At 38.3% G+C, this 24,136-nt stretch overlaps 1 protein-coding gene across 1 annotated transcript in view; it reads left to right on the top strand.

Annotated features, from left to right (window-relative positions):
• The first annotated feature begins 378 nt into the window (after positions 1–378).
• The window catches only part of LOC149256278 (vacuolar protein sorting-associated protein 25-like), a 139,058-nt gene continuing 115,300 nt past the window's right edge, over positions 379–24,136 (top strand). Inside the window, exons 1-2 of the mRNA XM_089460715.1 lie at positions 379–460; positions 12,498–12,636. Of these exons, the coding sequence (XP_089316841.1) occupies positions 12,587–12,636 (50 nt within the window). The 5' untranslated portion in view covers positions 379–460; positions 12,498–12,586. The remainder of the gene's footprint in view (positions 461–12,497; positions 12,637–24,136) is intronic.

Raw genomic sequence — 24,136 nt, 5'->3', positions numbered from 1 at the left:
CTTTCCAGAGCACAGGGCATGTAATAGCGAGTAGGGTTTCGAGAGTTTTCGTTTTGATTTCAGCACAGGTAACATTTTTCTTTCCATGAACATAATTTTAAATCAATCTGTAAAATTTAATATTATATTAAACATTTGAATAAATTTGCATGCCACTCAATGTTTATGTTTTGGAAATGTTTGTGGAGTATTTATACATTGATACCACCCTTTAAATATCTTGGTTATCATTGGCACTAAGTTGTTTAGTACATATTTTATTTAATGTGCTTTAATAGTGACATTTTATAAATACGGTTGCATTGGCGTTAAAATATCAAACATTAAATGAAATCATTCAAAAGGGCACTTCTACAGAAGCTCGCAGAAACTATAAAAGCTACTATAAAAACGCAACCATTCCGAGACTAAGCGTTCTGTGAGTTCTCCGTCAATTACACATGCATTCTCTCCATCACGGGTATTCTTCTCTATCTCGATTTTTTCACCCCTTTTAGAGAATAGTAAACTGTGAAACAATAGTATAATATTTCAGAGAATACAGAGAGGAATACTCCAGGGTTTTTAGCAAACGACTTCAACGGATATATGCAGACAGGCTTTATTAGTTCACAAGTTATCAACAGAGCCTGAATCTCAGTTGAATCTATATAGAACAGTTGGTCACTCCTTCCTCCTTCCCCTCCTTTCGCACTGTGGCGGTTGCAAGCGACTGTTCAGAGCATTTTGTTCTGCATCATAAAAGCCTTTGGTAGAGGGTCCAACTATTAGGCCCTTGCATTTCTAAGTTCCACACTTCCCTGCAGAGAATACAAAGAAGAATACGCCAGGGTTTTCAGCGGAAACGACTTCAACGGATATATACAGACAGACTTCATTAGTTCATAAGTTATCAAAGAATAATACAGAGAATACAACACTTCCCTGCAGAGAATACAAAGAAGAATACGCCAGGGTTTGCAGAGCAACACTTACCTACAGAGAAGAATACACTAGGGTTTTCAGCGCAAACGTTGAACTGTGCAAAGTATTAAAGTCCCAGCCTCAAAATGCCATACATTGAAGTTAAATTTCAGTATCAGTGCCCCTTATTCCGGCGAACCTTCACTTAAATTTACATCCCAAAATGGAAAACAATGGCAACACTGAAAACAATGGCAAGGAAATTTCAGATTTTGTGGAAACAAATCACTTAGGCCAAGCCAAAATTGCTTAGCAAACAAAACAGGGAAGGGGATTTGGGTAAATTCAAAACAATATTGGGGCATTTTAAAGCGCAAACTTGCTCGCTTTAAATGGGAACAAAGAAGAAGAAAACAGTCACATAAAAAGCAAACAAATACAAGCAGCAAAAATAAGAACATCAAAAATAAAAAAGAGTCAATCATTTACAGTCCCACATCTACACCTCTTACTTGGTCGTCAGATCTCTATGTCCAGGAACTAATGAAGGCCAGGGCAAGGCTAGAAATTTTGGAAACCAAAGAACAGGAAAGGGACCACAAAATTTCAGAGATTACACTTGCAAATCGATCTTTAATGGAAGGTAATAGGGTACTAAAAGAGCAAGTAACAATGCTACAAGAGGCTTTAGAGATAGGAAAACAAGAATGGGAAAGCATGAAGACAACATGGCAAACCATGAAAGAATCAATGGCAACAAACAAGGAAGTGATATTCTCTAAAGCAACTCAAGTGGATTCACAAATATCTCAACAGGTAGTCACTTTCGAAAAAAAGCAAAAGAGATCAAGAGGACAAACATTCCAAAAGAAATCAAAACCAAAGCTGAGGACACTAATGGTTACATAAGGGTGGAGGAAAAAGAAGTTGTAAGTGCTCGTAGAGCACATGAAAGAGAACACAGAGACAGAAAAGATAGGGAAACAAACTTTATTACAAGAGGAATAAGAGACTATGGAAAGAAGGGAAGCACTCTCAATTTGACAAGAGAATTTTTGAAAGAGAAATTACATTGGGGAGGGCAAATTTGTCAAGCAAGAAGGGTTGCAGGATTTAGTGGAAGGATTGCAGTCTCCCAGGTTGATGACTGTGATTGAAGAGGCTTCCTATTCAAATGGAGTAGACCGTCATGTAACAATATGATATACTAAGATAAGGAGACACTGAGAATTGTATAAGGACCATTCTAAATGACAAGATGTAGCAATGTTTGATGCTTCCGCAATATGGTTCAAACTATGATAAGAAATATGCTCTTAGAGAAAGAAGGCTATCCTAGCTCCTGTTGCTTGATGCCTTAGATGTATGTGAAGTGAGGCTCCTCTATGATGTACTTAAGGAAGAAACATATTTGCAGAACTTTGAGGTGCATGAGTAGAGGACTCATGATTGCAAATTAAAGAAAGCCCCACCTTGACTCTAGCAGGTTCCCTGGGCTTGGCAAGCTTGGAACGATGAACATTTGATGTGACCTCCGGTCTCTCTTATTGAAGGTATGCATTTGGTATTTGGTTTTATAAGATAACAAATTATTTTTGATGAGACCATGAACCACACTGGTTGGTTCGAAATGCGTCGGCCAAAAAATTTTGTTATGTGATTTCTATCGAAAGACTTTTCGTAATTCATTATGGATCAAAGAAGCCTGAATTCAGAGATTAAGATTATTTCAGCATTCAGTGCCAAAGGGAGTTAACCCTTAATGAACCGCTTCCTAAGACTAGAAGTGTAAAAGAGAGATGATAAGGACTTTCATGTCATGGGAAGCATGCTGTCAGAGATGGTTTACCCTGAAGTAGCCTAGAGAGCCTCCTTTTCAGATGTAGTTTTGATGGAATCCCATGATGAGCCGACAACTAGATGGATTCTTGATTTGCAGTATGTTCTTTGAGCCATACAAACCCTGGATATGTATATTAGAATGTTGCATAGATTGTGTTGGGATACCTAGACAATGTAGTCATTCATGAACTGAGACACACTGCCAGATACTTGAGACTTTGTGGATACATTGATGCTGAAAATTTTGTTGACTAGAAGAGCACATCCGAGTGCCGCCTTGGGTCTGGCCTGGTTCACTGGATGATTTTCTGGCGTAGAAATTTGTTGCTTTGAGAGTTAGTGTGCATTATTATTAGCACGGTTGGCTACGAAATAGTATGGTTGAGAAAGCTCTTTGGAGAACTATTTGAACATATGCTGGGCACGACTATGATAGACTGTGACATATTATGGGTTCCGACATGCAAAAAATCCTGTGTTCCATGACAGGTTCAAGCACATTGAGATTTGATATCACTATAGTCGGGATATGGTGCTGAAAGGAGCAATGGAACTCCTTCACATTTTGATTGATGAGCAAGCAAACAATTGTATCCTTGTTGTAGCATGTGAGCTTGTGGTTGACCCGATATTCTCTAGGTGTCATGCACTATGGCCAGGATTAACAACCATAAGCCTAGTGAAGCCACTAATGAAATAAAGGGGTCATGACTGATCGAGAACACTGAGCTATGCTTTTCCCCTCCCCCGTTTGAGCTCCTAGGGAGAGGAATGGAGTCAAAGAGCTCCTAAGGTTGAAAGATCTCTTGACAATAGGATGGTTGTGATCCTTACCCTTTGCAGTAAGTAGTGTCTCACCTATTGTCACTATAGGGTGTGTGTGATCCTTGTCATTTATGGCAAGTTGGGTATCTCCCCCTATCATGTTTTGGAATTGATAGAGTATACCCCAATATGCATCCTATCCACAAGTTGGGCTTGTGGGGAGTACCACTCATCTGGCCAATGAGTAGGGAAGAGTCTTAGGTTGGAGTAGCTTGACCCATGACGAACACATTTGGTAAACTGAGCTCCCTAAGTCTAGGATGCCTGGTGTTCCACCACTTGACTCTTGAGGGTCAAGGTGGGAGGATCAACGAACATTGGGATGGATGTGATCGTTACCTCTCATGACAAGTGGTATCTCGCCGATTGTTGCTAGACAGTAAGATGGTTGTGATCCTTGCTTGGTAAGTTGTATCTTGCCCATTGTCATTGGACGACAGGATGGATGTGATCCTTACCTCTTATGGCAAGTGGTATCTCGCCCTTTGTCATTAGAACAATAGGATGGTTGTGATCCTTGCCCTGTAAGTTGTATTTTGCCTATTGTCATTGGATATAGGGTAGTAGTTGAAGCTTCCCTATTATGATTTTTCTTCTTTAGACTAAGACATCATTGTTCAACTGATGATCAAACGAAACAAGTTGAGATGAGATGGTTGTCCTATTGATATAACTGAGATGAAGGTCATGGGATTTGACCTGGAGACTAGTTGGGTTTGGAGGATCAATCTCCCCCACCATTGATTGTGGATTCTTCTTCTTCTCTGAGACGAGTCTAGATACACTGATGATGCAACTGCCTGCCTTCTTATATTGAGATTTGTACATCCAAGATGAGATTTATGATACAAATGGAAATTCCTCCCTAACTAAGAGGGAGTGTTAAAATTAGGCAACTTCGGGATGGATTTCCCCGAAGGGAAACCCAAATCCCCCAAGGAAAAAATCAATCCAAGTGAAGCCCATCTATCCCAAAAAGAAGAAGGAAATGTTATTATTTAATGGCACAAAATTAATATGGGTAACTTATCTTTAAGGCTCATGGAAAATATATTTTACAAGCATATTTGAATTGTTAATCTTTCCCTCCAATATTTGAAGTCAGCCAGATCAGATGGTGTCCCTTCGCGCATGAAATCAATTATATATTGGCCATGATTCTCTTCTAGGAGACATAAATTCAATGCGCTCTAAGGCTTGATACATTTTATCCTAGCTCACATCTCTCTCATGATCAATGTGGCTCGCTTTAAGGTCTGCAATGGATCATTCATATTCTTCAGTGGCATTGCTCTCCGCGTTGTTGGCTCGTTTGTGATCGCATGGCTTGAGGTTCCCTTTGTAGCAATGGCTCATTGACATTACTCTCTGGCTTGTAATATTTTGCAAAGAGAGATTACAACCTTCTTTGGCTCGTAATCATTTGCAGAGAAGATTGAAAATTACTGTGGTTCGGTATTGCATCTCTATAGCTCAATTATAGTGGCTCTTAGTTTCTTAGTTGTTCACTTTAGTATCCCCGTGGCTTGCTCTCTCACATTGTTACAGTGGCACACTTTTGGATCTTTGTGGCTTGAATTAAAATACGGGCATCGTATGGCTCTGAATTGACATGAATCATTAATAGTGGCATCACTATGGCCCTCGCATGGTTTTCACATACACTATCGCTCTCACATCCACACAGTTTCTCTAACACACATTTGCAATAATCTCTGTATTGAAAGAATGTCATCACAACAAATTGCAGTGGCCTAAATACATAGTGGAATTGTTATAGTGATATCTCATGGTTTGTCCCTGGCATCGCTCAGACTTTGGAGGCATCGCATTTGTTTATACAGTGATCTGTGATTCATTTCATCAATATATATGTGTGGTTACATTGATTGATACGACTCGACCAGTGTTACTTGGGAGAGGGAGCGAAAACGGGAGCGGGAGCAACATTTTCAAAAGCTCCCGGTTTGGGAGCGAATCCCGGAGCGATTTTTATATTATATATATTTTTTATATTTTGATACATATATGTCAACAAAAACATGTAGAATGATGAATTAGATATAAAAAACATAAAAATACATGGATTGATTATTGAACCATATAACATCAATCATCTAGAAGTTATAATCTTCATCAACCACGTCCACAATTGAGTCTCGTGAATCATGATTCATCAATCTTAAAGTTTCAACTTCAAGCTTTCAAAATTGAAAATTCAATATATAACATTTATCATCATTGATCACCAAAGTTGTACTTGTAAGCTAAGTTTAACCATTACAAGAAATAATATCTAACTGTTAACAACTTAACATGAAATGAAATGTTATAAAATGAATTATGAAATGAAATGAAACAACTTTCACGAAGCATCATATTCATAATTCAGAATCATTACCAATGAGTTATAATTGCCAACTTCAAACTTCAAACTTTCATTGTCACGACTCACAGTCATATATTGTTTACAAAAAATATCATTATGATATGAAAGAGTCAAGAGTCAAGAGTCAAGACTCAATAGTTATGAAAACTAATAGAAACTAGAAAAGACAAGTAAACTGTAAATCTATTATCTGCTACTGCATATGGCCCTTGCCACGAGAGTCTAATATATGAGCAGGTCGTGGTGGTCTTCTAGGAGTCTCTAGCACAGATCGACGACCAGAACTAGAAGGCACATGCCCTCCACGTGAGGGTGTAGATGGAGGTGGCGACAACAAAGGAACAAGACTCGGAACTCGAGCACTGCTACTGGATGGTGGAGGTGGCATGGTTGCTGCTTCATCTTCCTCCCTTATAAGTTCCTCTTCCAGTTCTTCAAGATGTATAGTGCCATCCTCCAAATTGTCATCCTTTGGGTGGTTGTCCCAGATTTTATATGTTGGATCCTCATAAGCCCGATCACAGTAATGACTCAACAACCTCAAGTTGTAGTGCACATAAACCAAGCTTTCTGCCCGGTTTTCATTGAGTCTGTTTCTTTTCACATTATGTATGAAGCTGTAGGTGCTCCAACACCTCTCTGTAGAAGAAGTATTTACAACCTGTGATAGAACTTTTTTGCCAATTTTGGCAAAAGTCCATGGCCGCCATATGTTTCCCACCATGTGAGAGCATCAAATCTGTCTCTGTCTTCCATTGCATGGAAGGTACCAAACAAACCAGTGTTACTGAAGTATCTGCCTATTTCAAGGCGCACACTAGCACATTCCTCCCTGTCAGGGATCAACTTTTCTAATGCTTCCAAATATCCTTTAGATACCTCTTCATCTATATGGGGTTTGGTCCTAACCCCACCCTTGGTGCAGGTTGGCCCAACCAAGATGTAGAGTAGTGTTTTGGTGTAAGGATATATGCCAAGCAATGTAGTGGAAGGTTAAGTTTATTCCACCGTACAAACACAAAATCGTGAATCAATTTGTACAAGTTGGGATCATTGTTATGAACCATATTTTTTATTTGCCCCAACATGGTTTCCATCTGCTCATACACCTCGCCAATCACTGGTTTATCTGTATCTGCAAATTGAATCATGTGATAAATGGGCTTGGTGAAATCCAATACTTGCCTCACACGTGCCCAAAACATACCATCAAGAGCGGCCTCCTCCACCAGTTCAAAACCTTGCTTGTCAACGACATTTGTAGCCCTTTCCTTTAATACCTGCCAGCGTGGACTTGATACCATGCTAGCCAATGACTCTCTTACCTTCAAAAGGCACCTGAAGGTGAGGTAATAGCTACCAAATCTAGTCCTCGCAATCTTCTACAACTTCAATCTTGAGTGACTGCGGAAAAGGCCATGGGTATTGCTATGATTTGTAATAAATTTTATCATTTGTTTGCCTTTCTTGTACAAATCACCAATCCATATGTATTGTTCATTTTTGTTCTTAACAACATCATGCATCAAAAGGTTCAATGTGTGAACCAAACACCCAGACTAAAATATGTTGGGGTATTTATCCTCAATAATTGCTCTCGCTGCCTTACAATTAGGAGCATTATCAGTGATGACTTGGATGACATTGTATGGCCCAATACGGTCAATTGTTTCAAGTAATGCTTCTGCAATGTTGATGCCGGTCTTGAACTTGTCTGAGTAATCATATGCTGAAAGAAAGATGGCACCACTAACAGACACAGCAAGAACACTTATCAATGGCTTGCCTTTTACATTTGTCCATCCATCAGATACAATGGAGACCCCATGGCCAGTCCAAGAACTTGTCATTCTATTCAAAGAATGTGATATTTTTGCTTTTTCATGATCAAGTCCAATGGTTCTTGCCTTGTCATACCCAGGGCTCTTGTATCTTTTAGGGGCATCATTTATGGCAGAAACCATTTCGTGCCAATAAGGTGAGTGAAGAACATTGAATGGTATCCCACATGCATAGAGAAACCTGTAAAATTTTGAATCCACATCATTCCTACACCCTTCATCAAGGAAATCTGATATGCTTCTACGCCTTAAACTTGGTGACCCTGTGCCTCCGTATCCACTGCCTTGGGAGGATGCTGAAGGAGTTCACTGCCTTGGGAGGATGCTGAAGGAGTTCTTTGTGCTTGTGATTGTGAGCTTGGTTCAAAGAAACCCCTTGATTTTTTAGATTTGTATTTGGCTTCCTCCTCTTCCCTTATGTATTTGGCTCTATCTGCTGCTGACACACCTGCACAAGTTTTGATTCCTATTTGTTTATCTCCATCCCATGGCATTTTCCTGCAGAGGTGTTTTCTGGCACGGGTGTATGAACCTGTGTAATTATTGTTGCAATGGGGGCAATGAAATTTAGTGGTTCCACCCCCTTTCCCTGCTTCAGGCCTGTTAACATATTTCCACAATGGGGTTTGGTCTTGTTTAGTTTTTTGAGCTGAATCATGTTCACTCTCTTCCAGCTCCTCTTCACCGGGGTTTTCATCAAATCCACTTTGTCCCCCTTCTTCATCCCCTTCTTCATTTTGAACCCTCCTTTTCCTACTCTCTAGCACCATAATAACCAGAAAAGGAACCAAGAAGAAGAAAATGTCAAGAAATATAACCATGATGTTTGAAATTTGTAGTTTTGAATCTGCAAAATTTAATAAAATGGACTGGGAATGGCCCGATGGGAATGGGAAACCGAAATAGAAATTTATTTAGAAATTAGGAATAATTTGATAAACATTAAAAAAAAAAATGCTAAACATTCTATTTAACATTGTATAACGGTGAACCTACTTCAAATGCGTCCAATCTCCCCTTGCTCCTTGCTCTTTCCTTGCTCTCTCCTTGGCACCTTGCTCTCTCTCAGTCTCACTCTCTCCTTGCTCCTTAGTCCTCACTCTCACACTCTCAATCTCCCTTTCTCAAATGAGCCTCTCACTCAACTCTCACAGTCACAATGAAGCCTTTATGCCCCTCCCTCCCCCAATTTATAAAAAAAAATGATTTTTTTAATGGCGATTTTTGTTTGTTTGTTTGGTAGTCGTTAATGGTTTGGTTCGCCGATTCGCTCCCGCCCTTTGTGCGCATCGCTTCGGGAGCGGATTTTATAACCCGGGAGCAGTCGGGGAGCGTTTATAACCCGGGAGCAGTCGGGAGCGTTCGCTCCCTGACCACTCTCGGGTTATAAAATCCGCTCCGGGAGTGACGCTCTCGAATTCGCTCCCGAAATTAGCAAGTAGCGCAATTTTTTTTACCAAGAGTGCGCTCCCGACCCGCTCCCGAGTCGCTCCCACCCGGAGTGCGGATTGGGAGCGGGATCGGGGGGGGCTCTCCCGCAACACTGGACTCGACTATACAATGGCTTACATATGGCCCACTCTGAGGCATTAGTCGCTTTGTGGTTTGGTTCATATATATAATGCCTGCATTGACTATAATGACTCACTCTATGGTATGACCTACATTATATTTTTAATGAGACTTGTAGATTGATGAAAGGTAGTATAATGGTTAATGATGATCATAGAGATAAGGAACAATATAACATTGACTTAGATATAAGTCGATGACAACACCCTTGAGGCATATGTTCTTTTGATGTATATTTATAACAATAGCAGTGTCTGTGACTTTGTCTGACATAATAGAGACAACAACTTTATATGACAGTGACCTAAAGTTACATGTTCCTATGATTCACATGATACAGTGACCTAACTCTTGATGACCGTGTTTACATGATGGATGGAAAATGTGATATGGTAGAAGCATTCTTGGACTCATTTGGTTACCGGAAGTCAATTCACAAACGGAGTTGTGAACTGACTTGGATTGGCCCTAGGAGGCCTACTGTAATGATGTATCTCACTATGGATATACTTAGTATCTCAACTGAACAATTGATGAATATCTAATAGAAGAAGAATTTGGATGGGTTTTCCCTCTTGTGGGTTTTTTCCTTGGTCTATGACCGAAATCTCGGTGTCCCCTTTGTGCATGCTTTTCTTTTGTTGTTCCTTTATGTTCCGCTACAATATTGATGTTATTTTCTTTCTACATAATTGCTTATAATGTTAAGATGTTATGAGGTGAATGTGATATGTAAATGTTGAAAAGTTTAGAATGCAATTATCTACAACAAAGAACAATCTGGCCCTAAAAAAAATTAGCAAAATAGACCTCAGAAAAACTTTGGTCAACATTGGTCAAACTTTTAATCAGACTTCGGTCTTCTTCTCCTTCTCCTTCACATGCGTGAACAAAAGAATAGATGTTTTGTGATGATCTAAATTGATGCCAAATGAAGGAGGTTGAATGTGTACATTGTATATATAGTGGTCAAAGAAGGTGGGTTTTTGACCAAGGGTCACACCCATTCTCATGGTGGGGCTGACCTAACTTTCTAGAGCCTACATGAGCTCATAAATAATAATTTATTTCTATTAATTTGGACGACCTGTGTAGCTGGAGAATACCGATCACAACTTCCCAAAAATAAACATGTATTGGTGTTGTAATTTTTTCATGCTGTAAATTGTGCTGCTAGAAACCATAATTCATAACAACAATTGGTAATTTAAATGTATCATGTGTTTGGGAGCCTATTTGAGCCTCTTGAGTACTATTTGAGTCCTCTAGATTTAGTCACAGGGTCCTTTGAACTCATTACCTTGGAATTATTTCTAATCTCACTCATAGCCTTACTTTTTGAACATTATCTTTGGGTGAATTTATTAGTAGAACCCTTAGAAGGTATTTAACTTGGGAATATTTGGGTTATGTAATCTCTAAGATCTACTGGGAAGCATCCCTTGTGGAGATAATATCCAACGATACCATAACAAGGGAATAAGTGCTAAGGTGATAGTCATGAATAATCCCATTGCTGCCCTTATTCTAGAGTACTTACCGAGGCTTTGCACTAAGGTGCCAAATTTTGCGATAACATGCTCAACCCTTGTCAACCAGGATTTTGTGGTGTGGTATTTATAAGAAAGTTAATTAGTGACTTCCTAACCTTGCTCAATTTTAAGACATCATCATGGTTTAGTTTGTTAGGAAATTTCTCAATTTCTACCACTTCTCTTATGTGTCTTTTGCTCTAGTGATCCACTTTTGTGACAATCCTAGCACTCTTTAAGCTTATATGATGTTTATATTTTAGAGAATGCTTGGCAAATGCAGATTTTTTAATGAATTTGTAGGGTATTTGCACCATGCTCTTTCAATCATATTTTCATAGAACAATCATTTTTTTCGATATACATTTTTTCACTTCCACAAGGAATCAAGTAAACACCTCTTTGCTGCCTCAAATCTGTAGGATACTTAGTTGTGTTGAATGTGTTTCTTAAGGTGTTAAATAGGGGTGAAGGCTATGTTGATATGCTTTCTTCTAAGGATTATCACGATATTATTAGTTGTTCCTTGGATATGAAGTAACACATTATTTTAACTTTCACCTTTCTGGACGCTTATTATGATTGTTATGCTAGGCCTTCTTTTTGGCCTTTTTCCCGTGTCTTGTTGTAGCTGTTCTTTCCGAACACATTAGAGAGATGTTCATTTCCTGATTCAAGTGTTCTTATTAGAAATTCTAATAGCATTGGTTGCAAGGGTGTTGATGAAGCCTATCTTTTGTGTAGGAAGGTGGTGAGAGTTAGCCTGTAAGTATTTGTTAGTGTGAGTGTTTATAGTGGAGTTTTGTACTCCACAAGGTTTCTTTGCTATACATCGGATGTCTTTATGTGACGGTGTGCAATCTGCATGGCGATGCTACTTTCCTTGTGGCATTTTTATTCCAAATTTTAACACAGAACAAGTTGTGTAGATTCTAATAAACACATGGCACATTCCTCTATGGAGTCATGGTTGTATCACTTTGAATATATTATATAATCATAAGTAAGCAAGCATAAGCTAAAATGAGAGAAAGAGAAACCATTGTGTTACAAGATTGGTGAACCATTGATAGCAATGTTACTATGTCAATAATTTTTTTGCTATATTGTTATTATTCTTCACCTATTGATTCAACTTTCCAACTGCCCATTTTAGCAAAAGAATAGTTACAGATAGGGAAGGTATCAAAAATTCCTAATAAAACATAGTGTTTTTGCATGTTACAATTGCTAGACAGTTTGAATAAGTTAAATTTTCTTGTCAGGAACAGAATGAGATAGGAGATAGATAGAATTGAAAATGAGCTTCCCCACGAAGCTATTGTGCCTTTGCTCTATTTTTTCCATTATCTCGTTTTGTCATTAAAATTTAAAATACAAGAAGTTGTTTTTCAATAAAACATGATATCGATTTTTTCAGGAATCTTTCAAGTTTTCAAAGTTTTAGAATTTGGGAAAATGCTTATTATTTATTTTGAGAAAGCATGTGGGTTGTGAAGTTTGGTATCAGCGACTTTAGAAATCAAGAACTTTTTCTCTTATTAGATAAGTTCCTTAAACTCTTCTCTAAGTTTCACAAATGACTTGGAACAGGTCAATGCTTTCTGGTTCAGGAGTTTTATAAGTTCACTAATAGACACAATAAAAGCGGCACGAGCTGGTTTCTTAACTAGTAAAAACAAATGGCGGATTTGAAGCTACCAGATTTCTTCAATTACCCCCCTTACTTCACGTAATTTCTCTCTTCCTAACACTTGGTATTGTATATTTTGAAAAGTCTCTATTCCTGTGAGCAATATTAACTTTTGCATTTTACTTGGTTCTTTAATGTTCTTGGATTGATAAATATTATTTTAGAAGAACACAAACTACATTTATATAAAATGTGCTTTTTGGTATTTACAAAAATCTTGGTTTCCTATCTCAAAGTGAGGGTCTATATTGGACTATTTTAGGGGATAAATAAGCCATTTCAGAGATGTTACTAGCATGTATGTGGGTCTATATTGGACTATTTTATGGGATAAAGAACCATTTCAGAGATGATACTGGCATGTATGTGGAAAATTTATGATTTTTAAGATGTCCCTGCTTTGTACATAAATTAAATAGTTGTTCGTATATGTGTGAAGGCTGTAGATTCTAGCACTAGGCTTTTGATTCCTGAGAATAATGAAGCTTGTCTTGGCTATTCATTTATTTGGATCTCAAAAGGTAGTGTGATGATAAATGGAAAATCTAATTGTTGTATCTTTAGCAGCACATCTGTGTTTTAGGGTTTTAAATTCTTTGATATGTGATGGGTACATATGCATGTTTAAAGATGCTTTAAGACAAGCAATAACTTTGTGTATAGAATAATCCAGCTCATGAAATCAAAATGCCATTTGTAGGGCATCACTATAGACTAGCAATCTTGTAGGTTAGGCAAATAGTTCTTACGGGGATAAGACAATAACAAGGTTGAGTGTTCCTAGGTTTATGCATTCTTGACGATATGAAAACAATTTTTATTGCTTAGGATATGCTTTGTTATTTGCCAACAATCTCTAGCAATGAATCTTTCAATAATTCTTCATTGATGTGATATGTGAGATGAGAGTCTTGCACATTAAGAAACACATCAGGACTGCACTCCTTGTTATCTTTTAGACACTCCCTAGAGGAAAAGCCCTAACCTCATTAAGGGGGAAGCCCTAAGGATACTATCAACTGGTTACTGTTTGTCACTTAGTGACTCACTCCACTCTTTAGACTTGAGAATTCCAAGCCAAGGGGGGAAACCCTGTACTAATCCTAAGCCTATCATTGGTTTAGAGGAGCAATGTGGCATTCAGATTAATGTACTTAACTAACTCACGATAAAGGTGCTGGTCCTAAGTCTTGGAAACAAGGAATTTCTTGAAGGCAAGGTAAAGCCCCAATGGTGGCCTTGGTATGAATTGATGATTAAGGGTCTTGTTACCGCTCTTGTTAGCATGATTGTTGAAGATCTGTACAATATTGCTAGGCTAACACACAGAGGACAAAGGCCCACTGTCACCTCTGCCTAAGTCCCACTCTTTAAGCCCAACTCCTATAAAAAGGCTATGGAAAGGCTTCCCTAGGATGACTCCAGCCAACAAATAAAAGACCGGTGCCTTGTAATGGCATCAAATGGTTGAAGTGGAGGAGTTTGTAAAACTGTCTTGCTGATTTACTATGTAAAATCTGCATAAAATAAACTAAACCAACAGGCATACATCAAATACTAACAAGATGTGGTGAGTTGTCAAATTTCATGTACGAAAAATATACTATCCAAAAATGTAAATAATTTTATGAATAAACACTTGGTGAGGGGGGTTGCTGTGTAAAACAACTTGTTGTGCTATTTTCACATGTTTGTAATTTTTGTAAAATATGCAAAAAAAAGGTAAACCCTTGAGAATTCATCCAAAAGTGCCTAAATACTTCTAGATATTAGATTTAGGGGTGGGAAGGCTAGAAGGGAGAAGATTGGTCTATTTAGACCATTTCTAAGCCTTTAGACCTGCAATAAATTAAATTTCCAACAAGCTGAAAATTCACTTTATGAGGTCTTGGGGTCAACACCCCCGTGTACACAACCTAGAAAATTATTCTAGTGAATGGATACACTTTTAGAGGCTGGAAACTAATTTTTTCAGTTACAAATAAAATATAAAATTTATTGAAAACAAATTTGTAGCTAATACATGGTGAAATAAGGTATGTACTTGATAAAATGAACCTTGTAAAGTTGAAAATCTGTTGTAAGAAAGTCTGCTACAATTACAGTTTTAGGGGATATGCACAAATAAACTTGATATGCATGTGTAAGATACAAGAAAATATGCTCAAGAAAACAAATATATCAATTCCTTGGTTAAGATCTAAATTTATGCTCTTTTTTCTCCAACTATTATTCGCCATAAAAGATGAGAAATTTATAGCAAGCTAGTAGAAAATTAAAAAGGAAAAGGGTTGTTATAATTTAAAATATGAGATGGTTGAAGAGTGAGGTTACCTTTGTCTTTTACTGTTAAAATTGGCAGCTAGGGCCAAAATCCATGTGGGTCTATTTATTCATGATAGCTGATATTTTTCTTGGATTCCTCTCGTCGAGAGGTGTAGGATTGATCTAAAGATCATTCGATTCCGACATATATTCATGGAGATATGAATTTATTTGTGTTATGGGACAATTCGTCAAGGTCGGACAACAACCAAATTGCCCCTACTTATCCTCCACGTTTTAGTATAAATAGAAGAGGACTTTAAGTCATTTGTCACACACACTCTTGTGATCTCTCTTCATTCTGTTTTGGGTTTGATGAAGATGGGATCTAGAGAGAGTGCCCTAGGTTATACGCTGCCCTAATAGGAGATGCCCTAGAGGTTGTGATGGAGAAGGCTCTACGCTGTCATGGAGGACAACCCTTATCTCAGCCACAAAGAAGCCCTAATGTTGTCCTATGGAGAAGCCCTAACATAGCCTATGAAGAAGTCTAATACGCTGTCCTGAAGGGGTCATAGCCGCAGAGGAAGAATTTCTTTATTCACAGCTAAACCGCAGTCCAAAAGGGAGACCCTAGCCGCAGTAAGGAAGAACGTTAGCCGCAGAGCTCTGGCCGTTATCTTGGAGAAGAACCCTAGCCCTAAACGTTGTCCAGTAAGCTACAATGCACAGCCTAAAAGGATTCTCTAATCTGCAGTCTATGGGACACTGCTATCCGCTGTCAAGGAAGCCCTATCCATAGACAAGGGAAGGCTTACGCGCACAACTAGTCACAGTTAAAGGGAGCATAAAAGAACTCCTAATCCGCATTAAGAAACGGTCCTCAAAGATGTGATTCAGGTGTTGTCCTGTAGCCTTAATTGCTGTTCAAAAGGTGACCTCTATCCACTGTGAAGAGTGATTCAAGAAACCCTTATTCACTGTAATAAGGTGTCTCAAGCACACTGTCTCAATCTATGATCTCAGATGGACAGTGGAAGAGGTCAGTGTAATCACCGGAAAGATAAAGGACAACAAAGTTCTGTTTAGGACTAATATCAGTCAACACAAGCTCGAATTCATCTCTGATCTAATACAACGATAAGCGGATAAACTACAGTGAGATGTTTGATGTACAATACAAGTTCAGATGGCTTGTGGTGAACATGTATTTCGTCATGTGGGAACTCGGAATACTGTGATAAGAATTTCGATGCTGTTACAATGGTCTCATTTTGGTGACACTTGTTTGAAAGGGCTGACAGCTGTGTTAAGTTCTTATGATGCTTGGAGGCTGGTTGATACAGGATTGAAGGTTTGTCTTGTTGCTAGGCTAGGTCGTAGGCCATAGCCAACAACAAGGCTATTCTCAGGATTGCCTATCAGATGGACAGAGCTACTGTCATGGGTTAATATCTATGTTGAGGATTAGTCAGCGAACAAGAATGCAACACGGCGATAGTTGCAGTATGGTTGATGCAACACACTGAGGTGCAGCACAGTGAGGATGGGTGCAACACAGTGATGATGGGCATGGATGTATAGCAGAAACAAGTATATATTGCAGCAACATGATGATGATGTATTGTAGTGCAATGATGAGGTACAACTCAGTGATGGGAGAAGCATAGTGATTGAGTGCAACACAGTGATGGGTGCAGCATGGTGATGGAGTCACCTTGAAGGATCAGTTGAAGCAGTATGCCTTCACCTGAGTTCAGATTAACTACCTCATGTGTTATCTTCATAGAGAAGATCTCTGCTCTTATTTTGATAAGTCAAAATGTTGAATTATGATGTATATGTACTATCTCTCTCTCTGTTGAACTATTGAAGAACATAAGAAGAATTGATGAAGGGTTTCCCCACATTGGGGTTTGTCCCTGGCTGGCACCACATCTTGTGTCCTCTTGTCTTGGCTTGTTTTCTGTGATTTATGGTTATGTTCTATCTGCATTTTACTATCATGCTAAATGTGACTGCTAATTTGGAATTGATATTGAGCTAATATGGAAAATTGAAGTAAATTTGCTCTCAGCATAGAACATACCTAAAATTAACATTTACTTTACCAATTTGTAGAGTTGCAATCACAACTCTTCCTTTGTTAGCTTTCCCTTTTAAGACCAATGATAAGTGAGGAGTGTTACCCACCAAAAGTGGGTGACCCCATGGGAGAAAATTTTTCTCCCATCATCTCTTCCAGCCAGCTAGACAATAGCCCCTGCAGCCACCACTACCCAAAGATGATATGCCATTCATATCTCAACCCCCTGCATCAATCATGTCTTCTCACCCACCTCGCATGAGCACATGAACGGAGGTGGGCTTCCGATCAAAAAGTACTTTATTCATTTTGCAATCGGGTGCTTATGCTTGTTTGTATTTGTGCTTTTTGCATGGATTATGGGGTTACCTGGAAGAAGGAGGGGTTTTGACTGTGATCTTGTTCGCTCACCTTAAAATGGGGGGTTAATCTTCAATCCTAGGCCAATGGGACCTTCCCTAATGGCCCAATGGGTATAGGAGGGGCACTAGTTGGGAAGTCTTGATTGAGATAGCGTGTTCCATCTACCCCCATTCCATACCACTTTCCATCTTACATTACAAGCCCTATATTCCACCTCCATTCTTTGGGTTCAATTAACCATTAGTTCTTTGGGATTTTGCACCCACACATCCCTATACCAGCGAAAAGAAAAGGAAAAAGCATATATTGGCCATAAGCAAATTAAAGAAAGAAAATCAAAATGCAAGGATATCCAAGACATACACATTAGCACATGGGCAAAATCCTAGCATGAGCTCTACCTCACCCTTCATGGCCACCACCTGATTCTTGACACCATATTGCTCCTATACATTAATAAAAAGGAACCCTTGCATGTCCTAACCCTTGATGGGCAATGAACTTCCTCATCATTAAGGGGGTAATAACTGCTATACATCATACAAAGCAACTCTAACCCTTTGAGCTACAAGTGGTAATATAAAGAAAAAATCAAGAAAAGTAAAAGGTGCACAAGAAGGGTGGAAAAACAAAGGCCGAGTTGGCAACTCATGCATCCATGATTGCTCCCTCCTCACATCTATACACCCAGGATGTGGACCCCACCATGTTGGTCCCTTTGACCATGGCACTTGGCCATGAAGTCTTTTCCCCTTCATTACCATCATTATTCACATAACACCTATTGATTGAAGGGTGGAATGAGGAAATGTCACTTCCCCTTTGGGGACTAGAAACACCTAATAGGGTCATCCTAGAGCCACTCCTGCCTAGGGTGGTAACACCATTGCGAGTTCAAAGCACCAAAATTGGTAGGGGAACCTTGTTTGACGTGTCAAATATCCCATCACTTTCAAGCTTGATCCACTTAGATGCAAAAATGAATATTGTACCTGATGATTTGTTGCTTTCACTAGACTTTGTGATGTGATTGTTAGGTGGTTTCACAACCACGACCTGGCCACCTTAATTGGTACTAGTATCCTAGAGGAGCATATTGACATCCACAGGTGAGGCATTGAGAGTCATGGGACTCCAAGCAATAATAGAGCATCATATACACCCTTGGGAACCTCCAAGACCCACAATGTTTTGGCACTTTGCCTTACATTTGATGATTTTCAGGATGATGCACCTACCCAGCATGCTCCCCAACTAGCCTTAGCACTTTATGAGGGATAGAAGTTGATCCAGGGCCTAGATGAGGATGGTCTCACCCTGTGAGACATGGGAGGGCTAGCACCACCTTGGAAGCCTTGAACGTTGGAGAAGAGACAAGCACTATGCCATTTGGAGATCCGTGAGACCACACTTTGACCCCCAAGATGCAATTTGGGGGCCATGGTGAGATTTTGACATAGACCTAAGGACCAACCCTTAGGAGACGATTTTAGAGGTCTTCTACACATCACTTGGCACCCTAAGCCCTCAATGCATGCTCTAGAGAGGCTCACACATGGATGACGTCAACATAATTGGTGCTACGACTCACATGTGTTATGTTTTGTCTTGGCTACTAGGTCGAATTGTGATCTAACTTGTAGTTGTGACATTAATTTATCGTTTTAGGGGGCTTTAGGCTAAAATAGGCATTTGAACTCATAGAAATAGAAGAGATACTCATTTGTATCAAATCATCACACACTTGGAATTTCGACCTCTTGTGTAATTCAACCTTCTTGTCTTGTGGAGTAAATCGGATCTATGAATGCATTTTGATATTTGGAGCAAATTGTTTGTCTTTGGAGCTATTGTCTTGGATCAATGGATGGAATTTCATGGCATGTTATCTTGTAAGCAAGTTTATTATTGAATAATTATTTTCATCTCTAATGTATGGAATGTGATGAATCTAGGGTTTACTATTATGCCCTAATTTGTTGAAAATCAATTGAATGGTATCTAGACATCATTATTGCATGCATTACTCATGAATAACATGTGAATGAATATCTTAGTGGTGAACTTTAATTAGCTCTCCCATAAATATCCTTGATCCATTGCATAGGTAATTGTTAGGGTTTTTGGTTTTAGGGCATCAATAATTCTTTCTCCTTAACAACCCTTTGGTCATCCAATCAAATCATGGACTCCATTCTCCCAAGGAACAAGGCACTGGCCTCCTTGTTGGTGATCAAACTCATAAATTTTATCTCTCTTTCTCTAAACCTAATTTGGCTCCTTCAAGGCCAAGCTCTCAAACTAGGGCTTGGTGCGAATTCCTAGGCATGGTGAATTTTTGGTGTTGGAGGTTCTTAATCAAAGTTGCAGGAACTGTCGCCCTTGGTTCTGTGAGCATATTCGCGTTCTGTGTGGATCAACTGGCAAATTGCAGGCAAACCCCCGCTTTTGGCTGAAATTCACACTCCCTGGACATTTGGAACCATGACGATTTGAAATTTCGACTCAGTTCCGCAGGCGTGAACTGCGGTTTTCCACGGTTCCAGAAACCGCTCGCACAGTTCCAAGAGGCATTTCTTTTTTTTTGGAAATTTTGAACCATTATTCGAGGAACCATGCTTCCCAGACACTCCCAAGGTGCTCCCTTGATGCTTCGCAGATGCTTCCTAGATGCTCCCTAATGGTAATGTTGAATTCTAAAAATAAAAGTGACGTTCTCCTTTATCTTTCTTTTTCATCCTTTTACTTAAATTTTTAACATTACCATGAAATGACTCAAGATGTTTGAGAGTGGTTCCAACCTCATCAAACTTCATATGGAGAAAATAGAATTTCATATCCCATTCAAAATTCAGTGGATTTAACAGTTTTCAGGATTTCAATATCAATGGAATTGTGGCATTTCATTAGATTATATCATGTATGAGGGTATGTGATTAACATTTTATCAAGAGCATCGAGCCCTATATGTACCCCAATGTTGGTGGCATTGATTGTTGAACTGCTTTGTCGTGGCCTTAGCAAAAATGTACTCTTCACTCAAGTCAAAGTCGTTGATCAGGCACGTTAAGCTTTTTCTACCATATTATAAGATTAGGAAGTTTGATCAAAATTGGGCAATGTTGACTAATATCCCTAGAGAATAGAAGTAGAGGCAAAGGCTAGACAAGAAGAGAGGATTCTAGATGGTTGATGGCCGAATAATTAACCATTAATGTACTATGTGTTAGAAAATCAAAAGGCAAAAATATTTTCTTATGTTGACAATTACTTGTGATATTCTTGTATTCTTATTAACCTTCTTTATATTCTTCTTTTATCTTCTTCTCATCAAGCAATCATCAAATCAAAATCATGAAGATCAATAACACTAGATATATTCACTCAGCCAGGGCAAAACCCCTATGAAGGGGAAAACCAAGTCAAACTCTTCCACTAGTAGATGCAAATCAAATTAAGACAAACCAAGACCTTAGACCTAGACAAAGAACCTCCTTCTATCCACCAAGTCAGCCTCCCAAGATGAATAAACAAACTTCAATAGTCAACCCTAGTCAAACTGCTTCAATCCTATAACAACTCAGATTTCGGCCCTACTGTAGACTTGGAATTTCAAGGCTCCTGCAACAGTCTAGAAACTTGCACGTGTGGCAAAGGAGAGAGAATTACGGTTTGCTTTTGCTTGACAAGTGTCTCCTTCTTCTTCGCTGGTGTTTTCTTCTTCTTCTCTAGGTATTTTGCTCTTCTTTCTTCCTCTTGCAACTGCAGATCGGACTTGCTTGATTGATTGTCCAAATGAGGTCGAGTAGCTACTTATTTATAGTCCTTTTGTGTGGTCAAATGTCCTTAATGAGGATGACTTGGTGGAGGAGGCACAAATGACACTTTTTACACAAAAATACATTTCTTTCTTGATACACAAAGCCCAAGAAGGGTCTATTAAATGATGACAAGGACTAGGACTCATGACATAAACCCTAGAAGCCTACAATGGAGGCTTTTGATCTAGAAACAAATAAACAAAGCATGAAACCCATGCTTAATAATAATTTTCTTTTTATAAATAAAATTTCTTTTTATTTCTTTTTATAAATACGTTACATCATGGCTCAAATACAATTATGAAGACCGCCACTAGTTAGATTCTTCAACACTTCCTCTTAACTAGGGATAAGTACAAGGATGAACTCAAAATGATATGTTTTACGAAGAGTCATTGCATACACAATGCTAAAGATTAGATACTTGACCAATATATCTAATTGGTTGGGACTAAGGTGTTATTCAAGCTTCTGCCACTATAGGTACCATCAGGCTTCAGCTCTAACACCAACCCACAGGGATCTAGGTATCATATCTAGGGTTGGAGCTCCACAAGACCAATGATGCCCTCCTTCTTCGAGATTTGGACATCATCATAGGCCGACCAAATGTCCTCCCAAGCATTATATAGGCACACAATCCAAGATGCTTCATCTTTCCCTATAAACTAAATCAAATATTTCCACCAGTCCAAGCATGCTTCTAAAATGTTCAATCTTCTTATGGAGAGATCCACCTGTACAATCACAACCTCAATTAGTAATAAACTTTTAATATATAAATGTTAGCACAAACCTTTGGGGTCTTCATTATTCTGATGTTGCTTCATGTTGTTACAATATACAAACTTATCTCTATGGAAACTTCTTTCTTTAATTTCTTCAGCAACACCAACCTCAACTTGAACACTTTTTCCAAAAACATTCAAGTCAACTTTGAATAACCATCAATAGTGCTTGCATCTATTCTTCGATCTCAAACATCCTCATTGCCTTTTCATCATGTCATAAACTATGGAGGAGATTCATTTCTCTTCAAGCTCCCTCTCAACTAGGGAGATATACACTTTTCTTTATCCAAGTTCCTTCTCAACTAGGGGCCAAGTCCATTAACTATCTTATTCGTTCAGTCACACAGACTCGTTCTTTTGCATCATTATTTCATTGGAGAATTTTGACCTTTCAAAACTTCATTTCTTCAAGAACATCATTCTTTCTAACTTCACAAGGTCATCTTATCAATTTTAATGTCAATAAGATACTTACAGCTCCTTATTTCCATCATGCTCATCAAGTCATTATGAGATAGGTAGACATCTTCAACATGTACCTGCAAATCTTTAACGGCAAGTTTAACCAAGTACAAACATATAGGAGCATGAAATAAATTTTATCAATGTTAGCATATCATCACAATGGGAGCACCTTTGAACAAGAAATCGAATTTTAGACATCCAAAACCTAAACCTAGTTAGATTTACAAACAAGGGTTACATCTTTCATACCCTAGACTCTTATAACAATCCTTCACTAGGGTTTTATCGTAAACGCTAGATAAAAGCTTTTAGTATTAGATATACAATAACTCTACCAAACAAGGGTTTCAACCATATAGAAGCACATGCACCTAGGGTTTCATTCCTATGATCTTATATTAATTATTACAAGGGTTTGCCATAAACCCTAATTTAACAAACCTTAAAAATCTATTATTTCATCAAATAACCTAGACATCTACAACAAACCCTAAAAAGTTAGGGTTTTATATCAACAAACCTTAATCATCAAGAGATTAGGATTTCATTATATGTTCTAGACTTTATCAACAAACCCTAAGTAGGCTAAGGTTTCATCAAAACATCATCAAACCCTAAACATAAAAAGGGCTAGGGTTTTCATAGTGAACCTCTAAGATTAGGGTTTTGCCAAAAATGAACAAAAGGTAGATAGAATGATAAGGGTAGATTCAATCTAGAGATTAATCACACTAATGATATAGAATCCTAATGATTCTATAACAAACTCTAGACATGAAAGCGTTAGTAATATAAAGCAAATTTCAAATGAAGAAGGATCATACCTTCTTATATGAAGAAGATCTGCAACAAAACTTGTAATCTAAAACATACCTTTAGTTTTTCTTTAACAAACCTTGTAGAGTTTTCTTTATTTAAGACTTTTCTTTTGATGTCTCCTTCTGAATCTAGCCAGTCCTTATGTATTTTTGCAAGATTTCCTACCAAGGAAAATATAAAGAAAGAATAAGTATGCAATACAAACAAAGCTAGATGTATAGAGGAAATCAATCATCATAAAAGAAATGAAGAACAAGATACTTATTTTTTATAAAATGGCGGGGAAGCTCCCTCTTAACATCAATCTTTTCTTTGAGAGGGACTTCCTTAGAAAAAAACTCAAGAATGTTCTTATAAAACACGTTAGACCTATGAATACTAGAAATCAAAAGATAGACTAATCCGAGAATCCAAACATAAAAGAAAATAAAAAATAATAGTCTATACTATATGAGGATATGTAAGGGATAACATCCCTAGAGACTTAATAATATAGATCTTTGACTTCAGATTCTTCAGCGTTGTTCTTCTTAGGCGAAGCTTCATCTGCAACTGTAGCATGTTCTCTTTCTCTCTCCTTACTTTTAGGATTTTTAGGACATTGATTCTTGTACTGTCCCATCTTATGACAATGAAAACACTCTATTTTGGATAGGTCAATCTTCTTCTTTGGTCCTTTAAACTTCTCGTGTCCTACCTTTTTCTTGTATTGAGCAGATAATGCATTGGATGTGTTGTTCTCTTCATCTTCCTTCTTATTATTTGATAATGAGATGCGAACTTCTTCTTGACTGCATGCATTCCACATTTATTCAAAGGATGGTGTTTCTTTCCAATTGCTAATACCTGATGCAAAGGCACTCCATGATTTTGGTAGACCTAGTAATGCAACAATCACAAGCTATTTATCTGGTATAATTTCATCAATG

This window comes from Pinus tabuliformis, chromosome 7 (assembly GCF_031772625.1).
Source record: "Pinus tabuliformis cultivar Carrire ecotype Pingquan chromosome 7, CPIR1, whole genome shotgun sequence".
NCBI classification, from domain to species: Eukaryota; Viridiplantae; Streptophyta; class Pinopsida; order Pinales; family Pinaceae; genus Pinus; species Pinus tabuliformis.
The sequence above is the reverse complement of the archived record's forward strand: the minus strand, read 5'-3'. Positions and strand labels throughout refer to the sequence as shown.